General features: G+C 31.9%; 1 protein-coding gene across 9 annotated transcripts in view; it reads right to left on the reverse strand.

Annotated features, from left to right (window-relative positions):
* The window catches only part of LOC107454143 (inositol 1,4,5-triphosphate receptor associated 2), a 137,166-nt gene that overhangs the window by 74,764 nt on the left and 48,519 nt on the right, over positions 1 to 13,883 (reverse strand). For 7 of the 9 annotated variants that reach the window (XR_011637879.1, XM_043049824.2, XM_043049821.2 and 4 more), the window contains one exon: positions 8,484 to 8,537. The exons of the other annotated variants lie outside the window; for them this stretch is intronic. Coding sequence is in view for 6 of the 7 variants with exons in the window: in XM_043049824.2 (XP_042905758.1) it covers positions 8,484 to 8,537 (54 nt within the window). In the remaining variant the exon portion in view is untranslated. The remainder of the gene's footprint in view (positions 1 to 8,483; positions 8,538 to 13,883) is intronic. 9 annotated transcript variants of the gene reach the window in all.

Below are 13,883 nucleotides of genomic sequence, written 5' to 3' on the forward strand. Positions count from 1 at the left end.
GCAGTTTCAACTATAATAGCAGGGACGAAGCCATGACGCACGTGTCAGACATTGACCCACGAATGATTTTAAAACCGTGCACGCTTTGCCTTAACTTTCTTATTCATAAAAACGCAGCCTGTTAAAAATATAAAATATTAAAGTATAATTATGCAAGGTAAAAATTATACCTAAAAAACCTATTTCCGAGTGAGCTTTGGCCTATTGACTTTCCATTGTATCGATTTTTCATGAACTTAGCCATTGCCTCCCAACAATGAAGTTCAAAGATGGTGAGAGGTTGCGCATCGTTGGCCATCACTTGGTATGCGATTGTAAATAGCCAACAAATGAAAGTATAGTTTTCAACGACAAAGGTAGGAAAATTTTGAGTTAAGATTAATTATTGTAATATAAATCGTAATTTTTGTTTAAACTATTTAGGGAAACCTTTCTCTATAATTAAAACTAATATTTTAAACAGGAGATGGTTTAGACATGAGCCATAGCCAATAATCCCATCCATTAAAGGTATCTTTAAGATTATGAACAACCAACGACCTGTGCGAGAAGTCGAGCACTTTAATTTCGAACAATTCTATCCAACACATTCTATCACTTCGCTGATCAAATTGGTCACCCACCTGCTCACTGACAGCTGAAAATGATACTTGACTCCGGTGAGCCCTGAACTGTGTGTTACGATTAATCTTCTCTGGTTATTGTAAAATGATATTGCAGTGAGAGGTAATAAGGTAAAAATATTAAGAAATTTTTGACGTTTCCAAATTATTAATACTGTAGGAGCCCTAAAAAATTCGGATAACTTAACAATGGGTAAAAAGTAGCACAACGAGATCAACTGGGTACTTGCAACTCGAGAAGAAGTGAAATGATTATGCTTAACCATGTGATGATTTAAATCAGATTTAATTGGATACTTGTAAGCGACGTCACTTGTGTGTGTTGAAACTGATTGGCTTCAGAATCGATATAACTACGATGACGTTACTTGCAAGTATCCAATTAAAAAAATGCAAACGACTATTTTGAAACTTCTAAGAGTTGTTTGAGGAAATGTAGACAGCCTGTTACGGGAAATTATAATAAGTTGTTGTTAGGAAAGCTGAACACGTCCCGTTACGGAAAAAGAAATATATGAAGCTTTGAATAATATCATCGGCCAAGAATTTCTAGTACTTGTTACTGATATTTGTACAGAATGAATTAGAATCGATGTTTTGTTAGAAATGTTGATAAGCTTCTAAATATATTAAATAAATGTTTTTTCATTTATAAAATAAACTGGCTCTTTAGGTATAGAATTCGACACAGTACCCTTTTTTACTTTCTCCCTTCCAAGTGGCACCATTAAATTAGTTCACTTCTCCCACTAAAATCCCACTTCTGAGAAAGGTTCTGAACTATTATATTGTTTTAGAAAATTCGGTCCAACGTTGAACCGTAATATGCGCTTATACCTTGAACCTTAATGATATCTGGTAAATCTGCTGCAAATTTAAAATGGTGTTATATTAAATTACATTTTAGTTCAAGTTCAACAATAGTATTGTATCATCAAGTAAAATATGGTTTAATTTGCTCTATACGGCTAAGACGTGGAGTCGACTCAGAAAAAAAAATTGCAAGAGTTGGAATCGGAAAAATTTTTGAAACACACGATATTTGAAAAAGTGCCAGAGTGATATATTAATATCCAACTCATTTCTTGCAATAGTTTTGCGCAATTTCCATATTTTGAGTGAATATATATTTTATTAGTTATTTTTTCAACTATTATGTCGTAATGTAAAAGAGAATTTTAAACGAAAAATCTTTAATTTCAATCGTACGCAAACAACTAGAAATATATTTTTAATTACTTAAAAATAATAATTAATTACAAATTAAATAATTATGAATAAAAATTAATTATAAATTAAAAAATGGTAAATTTATTAATTATAATTCATTATAAATATATAATTAATTATTAAATTAATATTTATTTGGCTATAGCATTAATAATTTTCGAGAGTCGGTGAAAATTTTAATAGAGTGTAAGTCGAAGACGGAGTCGATCTCTCAAAAAAGTTCTTAGTCGAACATTATAATTACCTATTCCGAAGCTCTGTAATATGCTTCAACCTGGATTCGTAAAATTCTACAAAAATTGGATTAGTTACATGTAAGAAATATTTGTAACAAAACTTAATATTAAAATACATAATATTTGCATACGAAATATTTTGTGTTTTTCTTTAGGCGAACGAACATTTATTTGTATGATTTATAAAAAAAAATTTAAGAAAAAGGTTTGCACTGTATAGTAATACCTGCAAACGCAAACATTCTTTATCCCTAAAATTAGGAATATGATTCACGTATCAAGAATCAGAATAATTGTTTCTTGTGAGAACCCCAAAGTCGGCTAAATTTTTTTTTACTTGTTTTTTTACCTATGTTACTTGTGTTACCTATGTTACTTCCTTACCTATCCTCCTTACCTTACCTTCCATCCTTACCTATGTTACTTCCTTACCTATGTTACTACCTATGTTACTTGTTTTTTTACCTATGAAAAACAACACACATTCAAATAAGAATAAAATATTGGGTCAATTTCTCGACACGGGATCCAAACTCTTTTGATGATGGCGATCGAAAATTGAAAAGTTTAATAGGTTTTTATAGTAGAATTCATGTGTGTTGAACTACTAACAAAAATACAATTGATTTTCCAACTCTGCATTGTTAATATTTTTTGTCATTTTTTCATCACAATAAAAATTTATATAAAATTTATATACAATTATTTATCTGTATAGAATTATTTATATAATATAAAATTTATATAAGATATACATTTAGAAATTGAGAATTCAATTGGTTCCTTCAAAGTATTTTAACCAAACCACCTGCAGTAGGAATGCTCGTTAATTTTGTAAAAATCGTGAATTTTATTTAATTATTCTTTGAGACTTAAACTTTTTAATATAGTTTAATTTTCGGAAAGAACTATTTAAAACTCATGAAAGAATTTTTTATTAAATTAAGAATAATTGCATCACGTAAAAACTATGAATTGAATCAATCGAAAATTCAACCGTTAAACAATTATCAACCATAAACGTAGAAATTTTCAAAAGTTGAAGAAATTTGGAGCGTGCTACAAAAGCTCTTTGCAGTAGAACAGGTCCAATCTTTAAACGATAATTAACTTGTTTTCTACTATCATTGATAAAAAACGCTTAATAATTTGTTAAAATGATGATTTCATGTCTCTTTTTGCTTACAACAGTTACAACAGCATTCATGGTCATAATTAAGTTCTCATTCATGTTTTTATAATAACAATTGTTTTTTTTTTAATGATTAGTTGAATTCAACTGTCAACGTCGCATTTTTTACCTCGAATAATCAATCACGTGTTCTTTGATTGGGTGGATAAAATTGAATCATAAAAAGGCTTAGTGTCAAATGTTTCCCATAAAAGAATTATCTTTATTCTAATCTAGTTCATTTCACGAATATTTAAATTCATTCATTTGATTTCATTCCGGATTTTGAAGTCACGTAATATCCGAAAAAAAAGGAATAAAAAAGTAGCGTTACCTTTGTTGGAAACGGAATTGACGGAAAAACACACGTTAAAAACTGTATAATTTAAAAAGCAGATAGTTGCTTTTGTACTATAATAAGCAAATACCATTGTTAATTCAAAGAATTTAACTGCGCAGAAGGGGGAAAATTACCGAGTTGAATCAGGGAGGTACTTATATGTAGTTTTCTAAGCAAAAAATAGTTGTGACGGATAATTTTTTAACAATTAGAATAAAAAAAATATTTAAGAAACGGGTCGGTGAGGTTTTGGGGTCGGTGAGAGATAGCGAGCAGGGGCTGAGCTTCTTAGTATTAATTAAAAAAAAAAGTATTTTGTGTTATTTGATCAATGTAAACTGCTTTTAAATACCACATTTTTCAACATTAAAAGATAAATATTTTTATCTATATTTGTTCAAATTTTAATCATTTCCTTTAATATAGACAACTTTACCAAACTCAATATCAAATTTAAAATTATATTATTACATAAATCGTAAATAAAAATACGTTTTGGGGTTGGTGAGGGATAGCGAGTAGGGATAGATCTCCCTTTTATTAATAATANTCCTTTAATATAGACAACTTTACCAAACTCAATATCAAATTTAAAATTATATTATTACATAAATCGTAAATAAAAATACGTTTTGGGGTTGGTGAGGGATAGCGAGTAGGGATAGATCTCCCATGTATTAATAATAAAAATAAAATAAATAATAATAAAATGCTTAATTTGGGTAATTTGGTCAATGTAAACCACTTTTAAATTGCACACTTTTTAAAGCACATTATTTTTACACTTTAACCAATATACTATCAAGAAAACCAACCAATAAACCAATAAACTATCCATATAAACTATCCAACTATATTTAACCAATAAACTATCAAGAAAATGAATAAATAACATATTAAGAGAGAAATATTTTTATTTATATTTGTTCAAATTTTAATTATATCCTTCAACTTTAATCATTTCCATCCACTTTACTGAACGCTACATCAAATTTAAAAATCAATATAATATAAACCGCAAATAAAAACTACTTTTTGGAGTTGGTGAGGGATAGCGAGTAGGGATAGATCTCCCTCGTATCAATAAAAGAACAAATTTTCAATTTGGTTAATTTGGTGCTTGTAAACTACTTTTAAATCGCAGAGTTTTTTAAAATACAATATTTTTACACTTGAACCCATATAACCTTCTAAACTGCCAAGGACATTAATGAATTAATTACGTATTAAATAGCAAATATTTTTAACTATATTTATTCAAAGTTTAATAATTTCCTTTGCCATAGACATTTTATCAAACGCATGTCAAATTTAAAAATCAGCATGATAATATAAATCGTGAAGAAGAAAAAACTACGCTTTTTATTTAACCTTATAAATGGATGTTCTCAAGGTTGATTCAACACACACACAACGTTTGTTTATCTTTTTAAGGCTAACAGAATATAACAATCATGAATTCAAATTATTCATCATTATAATAACAACATATAATAAGTTCACATAAATCATAATTAAGGAAATCACAACTGTAATGTTCTATTATTATAAAATGATCTCTCCATATCGAAACTAGTATTGTCATGATGTTGTTATACAACTACATTTATTATGAGTACATATTCTCAAAATCAATGGCTTCATTCAATATTTCCTCATTTGAATATACGCCTCTCATTTTTTCTAATGAATGATTTTCAGCATATAAAATCTATCATCAATAAAATAAGGAAAAATTGTATTACATTTCAATAGCAAAGTATTAAAATGTAAATATTGTATAACAAAATTATTCAAAGTGGTTTATTTATCACTTTTTTTTCTGGGATATAAAAGACTCGTCGAAAATAACTTTCCTAATATTTAAAAAAGAAGAAAAATAAGGAAGAAATAAATATTTGTTATGCACTAGTAGGTGAGGCTTGTATTTAAAGTAACGTTTATTTTTTATCAGGTATAATGTTATTTTTTATCTGTTATTTTTATCTGTTATTTTTTATCTGTTATATGCTATGAAAATAAAATGTTCTTTCCAAAGACCTGTTACTCATCATTCATTCATAATTTCATCTTTTAAATATATACGCCTCTCATTTTTTGAATGAATGATTTTCAGCATATAATATCTATTATCAATAAAATAAGGAAAAATTTTATTTCATTTTAATAAAAGAATATAAAAATGCAAAAATTGCATGAAATCAAAAAAACAAAATAAATAAATAAATAAACATAAATGTTTTATTCATCACTTTTTTCTGGGATATAAAAGACTCGTGGAAAATAACTTACCTAATATCAAAAAAAAGAAGAAATAAGAAAAATAAGGAAGAATAAATATTTATTCACCAGTAGAAAAAGCTTGTATTTTAAATAACGTTTATTTTGTATCTGTTATTATTATATATGTAATGAAAATAAAATGTTACTTCCAAGGACCCGTTACTCCTCATTCATTCATTATTTCATCTTTTAAATATACGCCTGTCATTTATTTTAATGAATAATTTTCAGCATGTAATATCTATCATCAATAAAATAAAGAAAAATTATATTATATTACAATAAACGAATATAAAAATGTAAAAACTGTATGAAATTAAAATAAATAAATAAAAGTGTTTTATTTATCACTTTTCTTGTGGGATACAGAAGAGATGTGAAAAATAACTTACCAAACAATAAAAAAAGAAGGAATTAAAAAAAAAGAAATAAAATATTTATTTAGTAGATAAAGCTTGTATTTTAAGTAACGTTTATTTTGTATCTGTTATAATGTCCTATATGTTATGAAAATAAAATGTTACTTCCAAAGACCTGTTACTCCTCATTCATTCATTATTTCTTTTATATTTTCCATGGATTTTCTTTATTATCTTTAGTTACTTTAAGTTTACGCTCATTTTGGTTATTTATTTGTTTTAGACTGGAGTTATCTGTTTTTTTTTTTGTTCTATTCTATATCCTTCTAAGTCAGGGGTTTCCAACTTAAATGAGGCCGGAGGCCCCAATTTAAAACATCAGTCAAATGGCGGGCAGCAACTTTATCAAAATTTTATATGGGACTCTTTTATGTTTGAAGGAACATTAAATATTACTGTCAGACTTTTATCAAGTTGTACAAAGCAAAAGTATTGAATTACAAATTAAAATCAGAAGTAGATTTTTACCTGAGAAATAAACTTTTTTGCACCGTTGGTATGTTAAATTTCACAGAAACGAAGAAATTGTTTGTTTTTTTTAACGAACGAAAAGTATTTTAAACCCATATAGATTTTTGAAGAAAATTGTCCTAAAAAAGTGACAACTAATATATTTTAGTTCGCGGGCCACAACGAAAGGCTTCGCGGGCCGCCAGTTGGTAACCACTGCTCTAAGTATTGAAAAAGTCAGAAAAGCAATGGTTCGCAATAGAGGAATACAAAACTTAAAAATGTAAACAATGGCATACACTTTAGATTTTAGATGTGAAAATTTATTGGAAATGGTAACATGAAAGCACCCTCGTTTTTCTCGATACTTGCAAATTCATACGGACAACCAGCCCAAAGCTGAACTAGATCAACTTAAAGTCGTCTCAGTATACTAGCTTGGAATATTTCAAACGCAATGTTAATGTTATGCAGGCAATGTCATCTAGTTAAAAATGGTTGTAGCTTATAGACAACGTTTTGCCGTTAGTTCTGGTTAAATCTGGACAAATCCATTTATGAAATGAGATTATTGCTTTAAAACATAAAGTAGGATTTTTCATGTTTCAAAATTATTCGTGTTCAATTAAGCTTTAAAAAAATTCCAAAAGAATTTAAAACGTAAGCTCCTAATCTTTTTTACAAATTAATAATTACTGAAGGATCTTTGCTTCTCAGTTACAATTACAAAATCAATGAAAGTAATAAAGAGAGTTTGAAACAAATATTGCTTTATTTAAAAGCGATTTTTTCATAATATTAAATAACTTCAAAAGGAAAATACTGTTCTTTACAACATCAAAATCCAGTTCACCAATCTAAGGCTGCTAATCATACTTAATTTCTAATCTTCAATGACCTATAGCATACTGTCTGTATAAAACATATGAAAGATCTTTTTTCTTTCCTTAGAGGGATACTTACCGAACATACATTAAAAACAAAGGTCTACAAAACATTAAAATATTAATTAAGTTTAGCTCCTAACCATGTTTCTCATTTTTTCGATGCAAGGTAATCAGAACAAGTTTTTTATTATCGATATTTAATATTTTATGAATTATTAGCGACTAGTTCGATTATGCTTTTAGCGTCCTCTGGTTCACTGAAGTTTAGATGTTCCGACAGATTAAATTTTGATAATGAGTATGCCTGTATACAAACGGTAACAATCTCAATCTTGATTAGCAAGCCGTGGTGGCTCAGGGGTTAGAGCACTCGTCTTCCAATGAGGTGAACTGGGTTCGAATCCCAGCGATGGCTGGTGGATACGAATTCCACACCCGGCTCACACCAACTACAGTGCTGACGAAAAATATCCTCAGTGGTAAACGTATCATGGGTTAGAGTCCCCTTGCCGTCAGCCAAACCGTGGGAATTTCTTCGTGGTCTTCCTCTCCATGTAACGCAAATGCGGGTTAGTTCCATTAAAAAGTCCTCCTCGAAAGCAAATTTCTCCCAATGCTTGATAAAGGAGTTCCCTTGTCTTCTGGATTGGGAGCAAAATTACAAGGCTACGGAGATCAGCATTGGTAGTCCTAAACCCAAAATTGGGTCGGCTGTTCAACGATGGTTATTAAATATTATCTTGACCAGCTATGCGTAAGAGATGTTTAAAAATAAAATAGAAGAACAGATATTATTTGTGGTCACTCTTAAATGAGGTAAAAGCGAAAAAAATTGTCTACTTACAATATAGGATCATCACGCCATCTTACTACCGACTGTTTCTTCGGATTTCCATTCCTACGAAATAAAAATTACTTCTTTGTTTTCAAGGATCAACCAATAGACCAAAATTTCATAATAAAATTCTATTCACTCAAACTAATATTAATTCAAATTATTATTAATTAAATTATAATTATACATTCCATAAGATGGCAAATAAAAACTCTCCTCAGAGGACGGATCCAAAAATGACATTTTCAATCACAGTAATATTGGAAGAGTTTCGTGGTTTCCCTCTCAAATAACAGTAAAAATTTCTTTTATTTATGCATTGATGGCAAGACGAGTGTTGTATTAATTGTTTTGTAATTTTTCATGTTGAATCGAATGTGACAAAAATCAAGTTCAAAGGATTAATAGTTTGGGATTTATTTTTTAACATGAGTAAAATATAAAACGTACAATTATAGACTTATGCCTAATATTACAGTTGATTTTCTTATCAAAATACATCTATGTAAGAATATAGTTAGTATTAGATAAGCCTCCTTATCATCTTATCCAGACGCATAGCTACGTTGACATGTATATTGTGTCTTAAATACTGTGAAACCTCCAAGGAAGGCCACCTCTATGCAGCGACCTCCTCTATTTACGAACACTTTTTGGGAGGCACGAAATTTTTTCCATTGACTTTGTGCTAAAGAAACCGAAAAAAAGAGACCATCAAAACCTTTCTCAGCAACCGAGCAAACTTCTGTACCAAATTCGGAAAAGGTCAAATAAGGAAACAAGAAAAAATATCAAAGCAAAACAAATAATATATAACAATGTATTCGAAACATTAGTGTAAGGCACTTATTTAAAGAGCTCTTTTTGACGATCGCTGAAAAAGTTCTATCACTCACAATTGGCGAATTTGTTTTCTCACGAACTATTCGACCGATTTTGTTCAAATGTTCTATTTTGCCATCTAAAAATGCATTCTTTAAAATGATGTAAAAAATTTTATACCTCATAATTTAAAAATTTTTCGATCATTATTAAATAAAATAATTCCATGCAAATTTTAATGAGCCTAGAATATGCAACATTAGACTAAGTTTTTAAATATTAGAAAATTACTCGACAAACTCTTTTCCTTTCTACAAAACTGTGGCTTTTCTTCATATTGACATTTTGCTCCCTTTTCAGAATAAGCATAGATAGTGCTAGATTTAGATAGGCTAAACTCAGAAAGTGTATAATTGCTCCCTTTTCAGAATAAGCATAGATAGTGCTAGATTTAGATAGGCTAAACTTGTCCTAACAGTCAAGAGTAACAGTTGCAAACTTACGGAAGTAATGAAAATAGCATATTAATCGCAAGAAAATATCATTTCATACGACATGAAGCATTAGAAAAACAACCTTAAGCTACTTGTCTGTTCTAAAACAACGATTTTTTTATTGCAAGATGATAGGTTAATATGATAGGTTATAATGTAATAGGCAAGATGATAGGTTATAATGTTCACAATTACTTTACACTACATTTTATTTTATTTTATAATATAACAGTTGTAAATCCAATTCGGCTATTCAACAACTACTAATGTTCAACTCCGTAACTTTGTAATTTTGAACCCAATGCAGAAGACAAGGGAACTCCTAGATCAAGTATTGGGAGAAATTCGCCTCTGTGGAGGACTTTTTGATGGAATTAACCCGCATTTGCGTTATATGGAGACGAAGATCACGAGACCCTCCCATGGTTAGCCCGAGGGCAAAGGAACTCTAACCCATGATCTATCTACCGCTGAGGATATTTCACGTCCGCATTGTGGTCGATGCAAGCCGGATGCGGATTCTTATCGACCATCTATCGGTGGGATTCGAGCTAGGATCCCCTCATTGGAAGGCGATATCCCCTGAGCAATCCAGATGACAAGGAATCCAGAGGACAAGGAAAGTCCTGGATCAGTACCCCCAGAGGTTTTGATTTGTTATGGGAACATGAAAGACTTCGCGACTAGATAGATTTAACGTGCATCAGTCACCATTTACTACACGGGGAGTCTTCAGCCAGCAGGGATCGAACCCATGAACTCTCGGACACGGACCCAGTGCCCTACCAACAAGGCCATCCCGGCCCTTACACTAAATTTATAAATTTGATTATGTAAGTTTCCGAAGCAGAAAAAAATTGAGTACCTCTGGTCTATACTATCGGAGTATCTAAGTACAGTGCACTTGCAACAGAATTATTAACGTTAATGACGCAATCTTTCCAGAAATTTCCCGGATGAAAGACTTCCTATTTCTCATACAAGAGTTAAAAGAAGAAAGAAGAAAAAGCTATTTTTCTACTTCGCAAATAATCCACTGACTATTTTCTCATTTATTTGTTATTGATTTATAGTTGATCTTCCTTTTCTTCAGACTAGACACAGAAGCTTTAAAAAGAAGAAAAGAAAATGACGCGTCGGAAACTGGTTGCTCGACCCACACACGTGGACTCTCCCACTCGTTTTTCTTCATTTCTCTTCTTCTTTAGGCACTTATAATTTGTTTATATCTCTTTATTTTTCCTCATTCTCCTGAACAATTTTCAAGTCCTGTCACGTTAAGATGTTTTTTAAATAAACGGGGCCAGTCCCTTTTTAGGGGCCTCCCTGCTCTCTGAAGAAACTTGTTTATTGTAGAAGATCTACTTTTAGAACTCTTTAAAAAACGATTTGTTTTTAAACGGACATTTTTGGACGACAATATTTTCGTTAAATTTTAATTGATTGTAGCTGAAAGTAAAGTTTTTTTTTTTTACTAAGCAACTAAAAAAAATATTTCTCAAGTATTTTTAGTATTTTTAGTATTGACAGACAGAGTTAAGTATTTTTTCAGATTTTTTTTTATGAATACTTTAGACTACAATTAATAACAAACTTTTAGGTATGTAAATAAACAAACCTTGAAAGATAGATTGCAAAGTTTTCAAGCTAAAATTTAGTTGTCCATGGGTGATTTTCGCAGTGGGCGAGTGCGATTTCTCAGAAATATGTGCAGTCATCTTATTTTATTTATTTCATAACTGACGTTGAACAGCCGACCCAATTCTGCCTTTACGACTATCAATCTTCAACTCAACCCAGAAGATAAAGGAACCCCTGGGTCAAGCATTGGGACAAACAAGATTTCGAGGAGGACTTTTTGATGGAACTAACAGGCATTTTGCGTTACGCGGAGAGGAAAACCACGAAAACCTCTTACGATTAGCCCGATGTCAAAGGAATTCTAAACCATAATCCGTTAACTATTGAGAATATTTTACGTCAACACTGTGGGCAGTGCGAGCCGGAAACAGAATTTGTATTAACCAGTCACCGTTGGGATTCGAACCTGGGGCATTCACTGGGAGGTGAACGCTTTATTTTCTGAGCCACAGCGACTCAACGTAATTATCTTATTGTCTCAGCACATTTCATCTAGATCAGCGAGGCTCTTCATTTAAATCAGCTACCTTTGAAAGGTTGCTTAAACTTTTGTTCATTATTTTTTTCATACTAACCCGGGGATCATAAGACATTTTCACCATTAGTAAAGGGGGTGGTTGTAAAAAAGGTACAAATAATATGGCAACACCGAAATTTTTTTTAACGTATTTTCGTTTCTAGAAATTTTCCTAAATTATTAAAAGTCAATCTGTCTCTTTATAGGAACTGCATATGTTTTAAATATGTACAAATGAAGCGATTCGATGAAATATATATTTGAATTTTTGAGTTGGTACACCATGTTTTGACTTCAATACTGTAGCTGTCCAAAATGAAAGCAACGGCTAAATAAATGACTAACTATTATGAATTCATACACAGGAACAAAGAGAACCGGGTCCTTATCAGCCGATTGTTCCATGCATATAAAGGACTGTAAAGACCAGTTGATATCCGTTTATCGTCTTCTGTCTGCAGTAAATGTTTAGTTAGTGGTAAATCGTCGGTAAGAGAGAAGGTGGTATCTTGTATCGATAGATCGCAGCCCGCACGTGTGTAATGCCACAGCAACAATGCGTGTTTGGAAGAATTTAAAATTAGAAAAGCAAAAAAGGCGAAAACCTGGCAATGGAGCACTCAGTAGGTCTATGTAGGTAGGTACTTTATTAACGTCGCGCAAGAGCTGCACAATGGGCTATTGACAACAGTCTGGAAGACATCCCTGAGGATGATCTGAAGACATGTCATCGTAATTTTGATCCTCTGCAGAAGACATGGCTTGTTTTGGTAGCCAAATGATTTGAGCTCGAAATCCAGCACTTTACGGTAGAACAGTTAAACGAGGACCTCTTTCCCTAAACAGGAAGATCAAGTTTTCACCCACCCGCTTACTGATCCCAGCCACTGATGTTTGACTTCAGTGTTTTACTGAGAAATGGTGTTACGTTTCTCGCCACTCTCATCAGTCTTACCGCCAGCTTGGCGATATAAGATCTTCAGGTAAAAGCAACCCTGTGATCCTTGTGATATATATTCTGTCCTTCGGATGAAGAACAGCCACTTACCTTTTCAACTTCTTCACTAGCTAGCTTGGTCGCAGGACGACCCATAATGCTTAATTTTGTTTATGTTATATTAATGTTAATGAAATAAATATGTTCTGAGAGAAATCAGCATTTCGTACTCATTTCAGTGTTTTTACGATCAGTCCACTGCTGGATCGAAGTAAGCACAATAATTCGGGATGATAGACACCTCGTCCATCTTCTTGGCTGTGACGGACAGTACAGCCTCTTCTTAAAGGTTAGCAAAACGTTGGAACACGGCAGCATATGTTCCGTCTTCGTGGTCTGCTGCAGCATAAAGTGCATGCAAAGATCTCTGAATCTCCAACTCTTCTGATTTCAATGAGCTTTGCAACACAGTTCATGGCTTGCTCAGCGGCAACAAGTTGTTTTCTCCGAGCAATTTCATTTCAGTCTAGTGTACAATGATGCAAGAGTGCGCGTTAGACGTTACAGAGTGAAAAGTTTGCTTCCACAGTGTATTATCCAGAATCATACCGCACAAATACCTGGCACTATGGTGTGGGGAGCTATTGGGCAGTATAATTATCAATCTCATGTAGTGGAAGTTGCGGGGGCAACCCCTTCTCTTTCTTCGATGCATTCCGACTGCTATATTTCAGCAGGATAGCACATGTTTTTAAGACTTAAAGCCTTCTTTATACTGAACAGCAGGTATCGCTTTCTTCATGCCGCGTATGCGCAGACATGCACATATGTCGCAAATGGAGAATGTCTGGGATTTCTTCAGTAGGCGTCTCGCTCGTACAGCTGATGGAGCACAAAGACAGAACTTTCGAGTCAATTCGAAGCCGTGGGCAGGTTCTAGTCACTCAACGCGACTAACATATAAAATACTGATTTCCGACAGAAAGAATATATATATA

The sequence above is a fragment of the Parasteatoda tepidariorum genome, chromosome 10 (assembly GCF_043381705.1).
Source record: "Parasteatoda tepidariorum isolate YZ-2023 chromosome 10, CAS_Ptep_4.0, whole genome shotgun sequence".
NCBI lineage: Eukaryota > Metazoa > Arthropoda > Arachnida > Araneae > Theridiidae > Parasteatoda > Parasteatoda tepidariorum.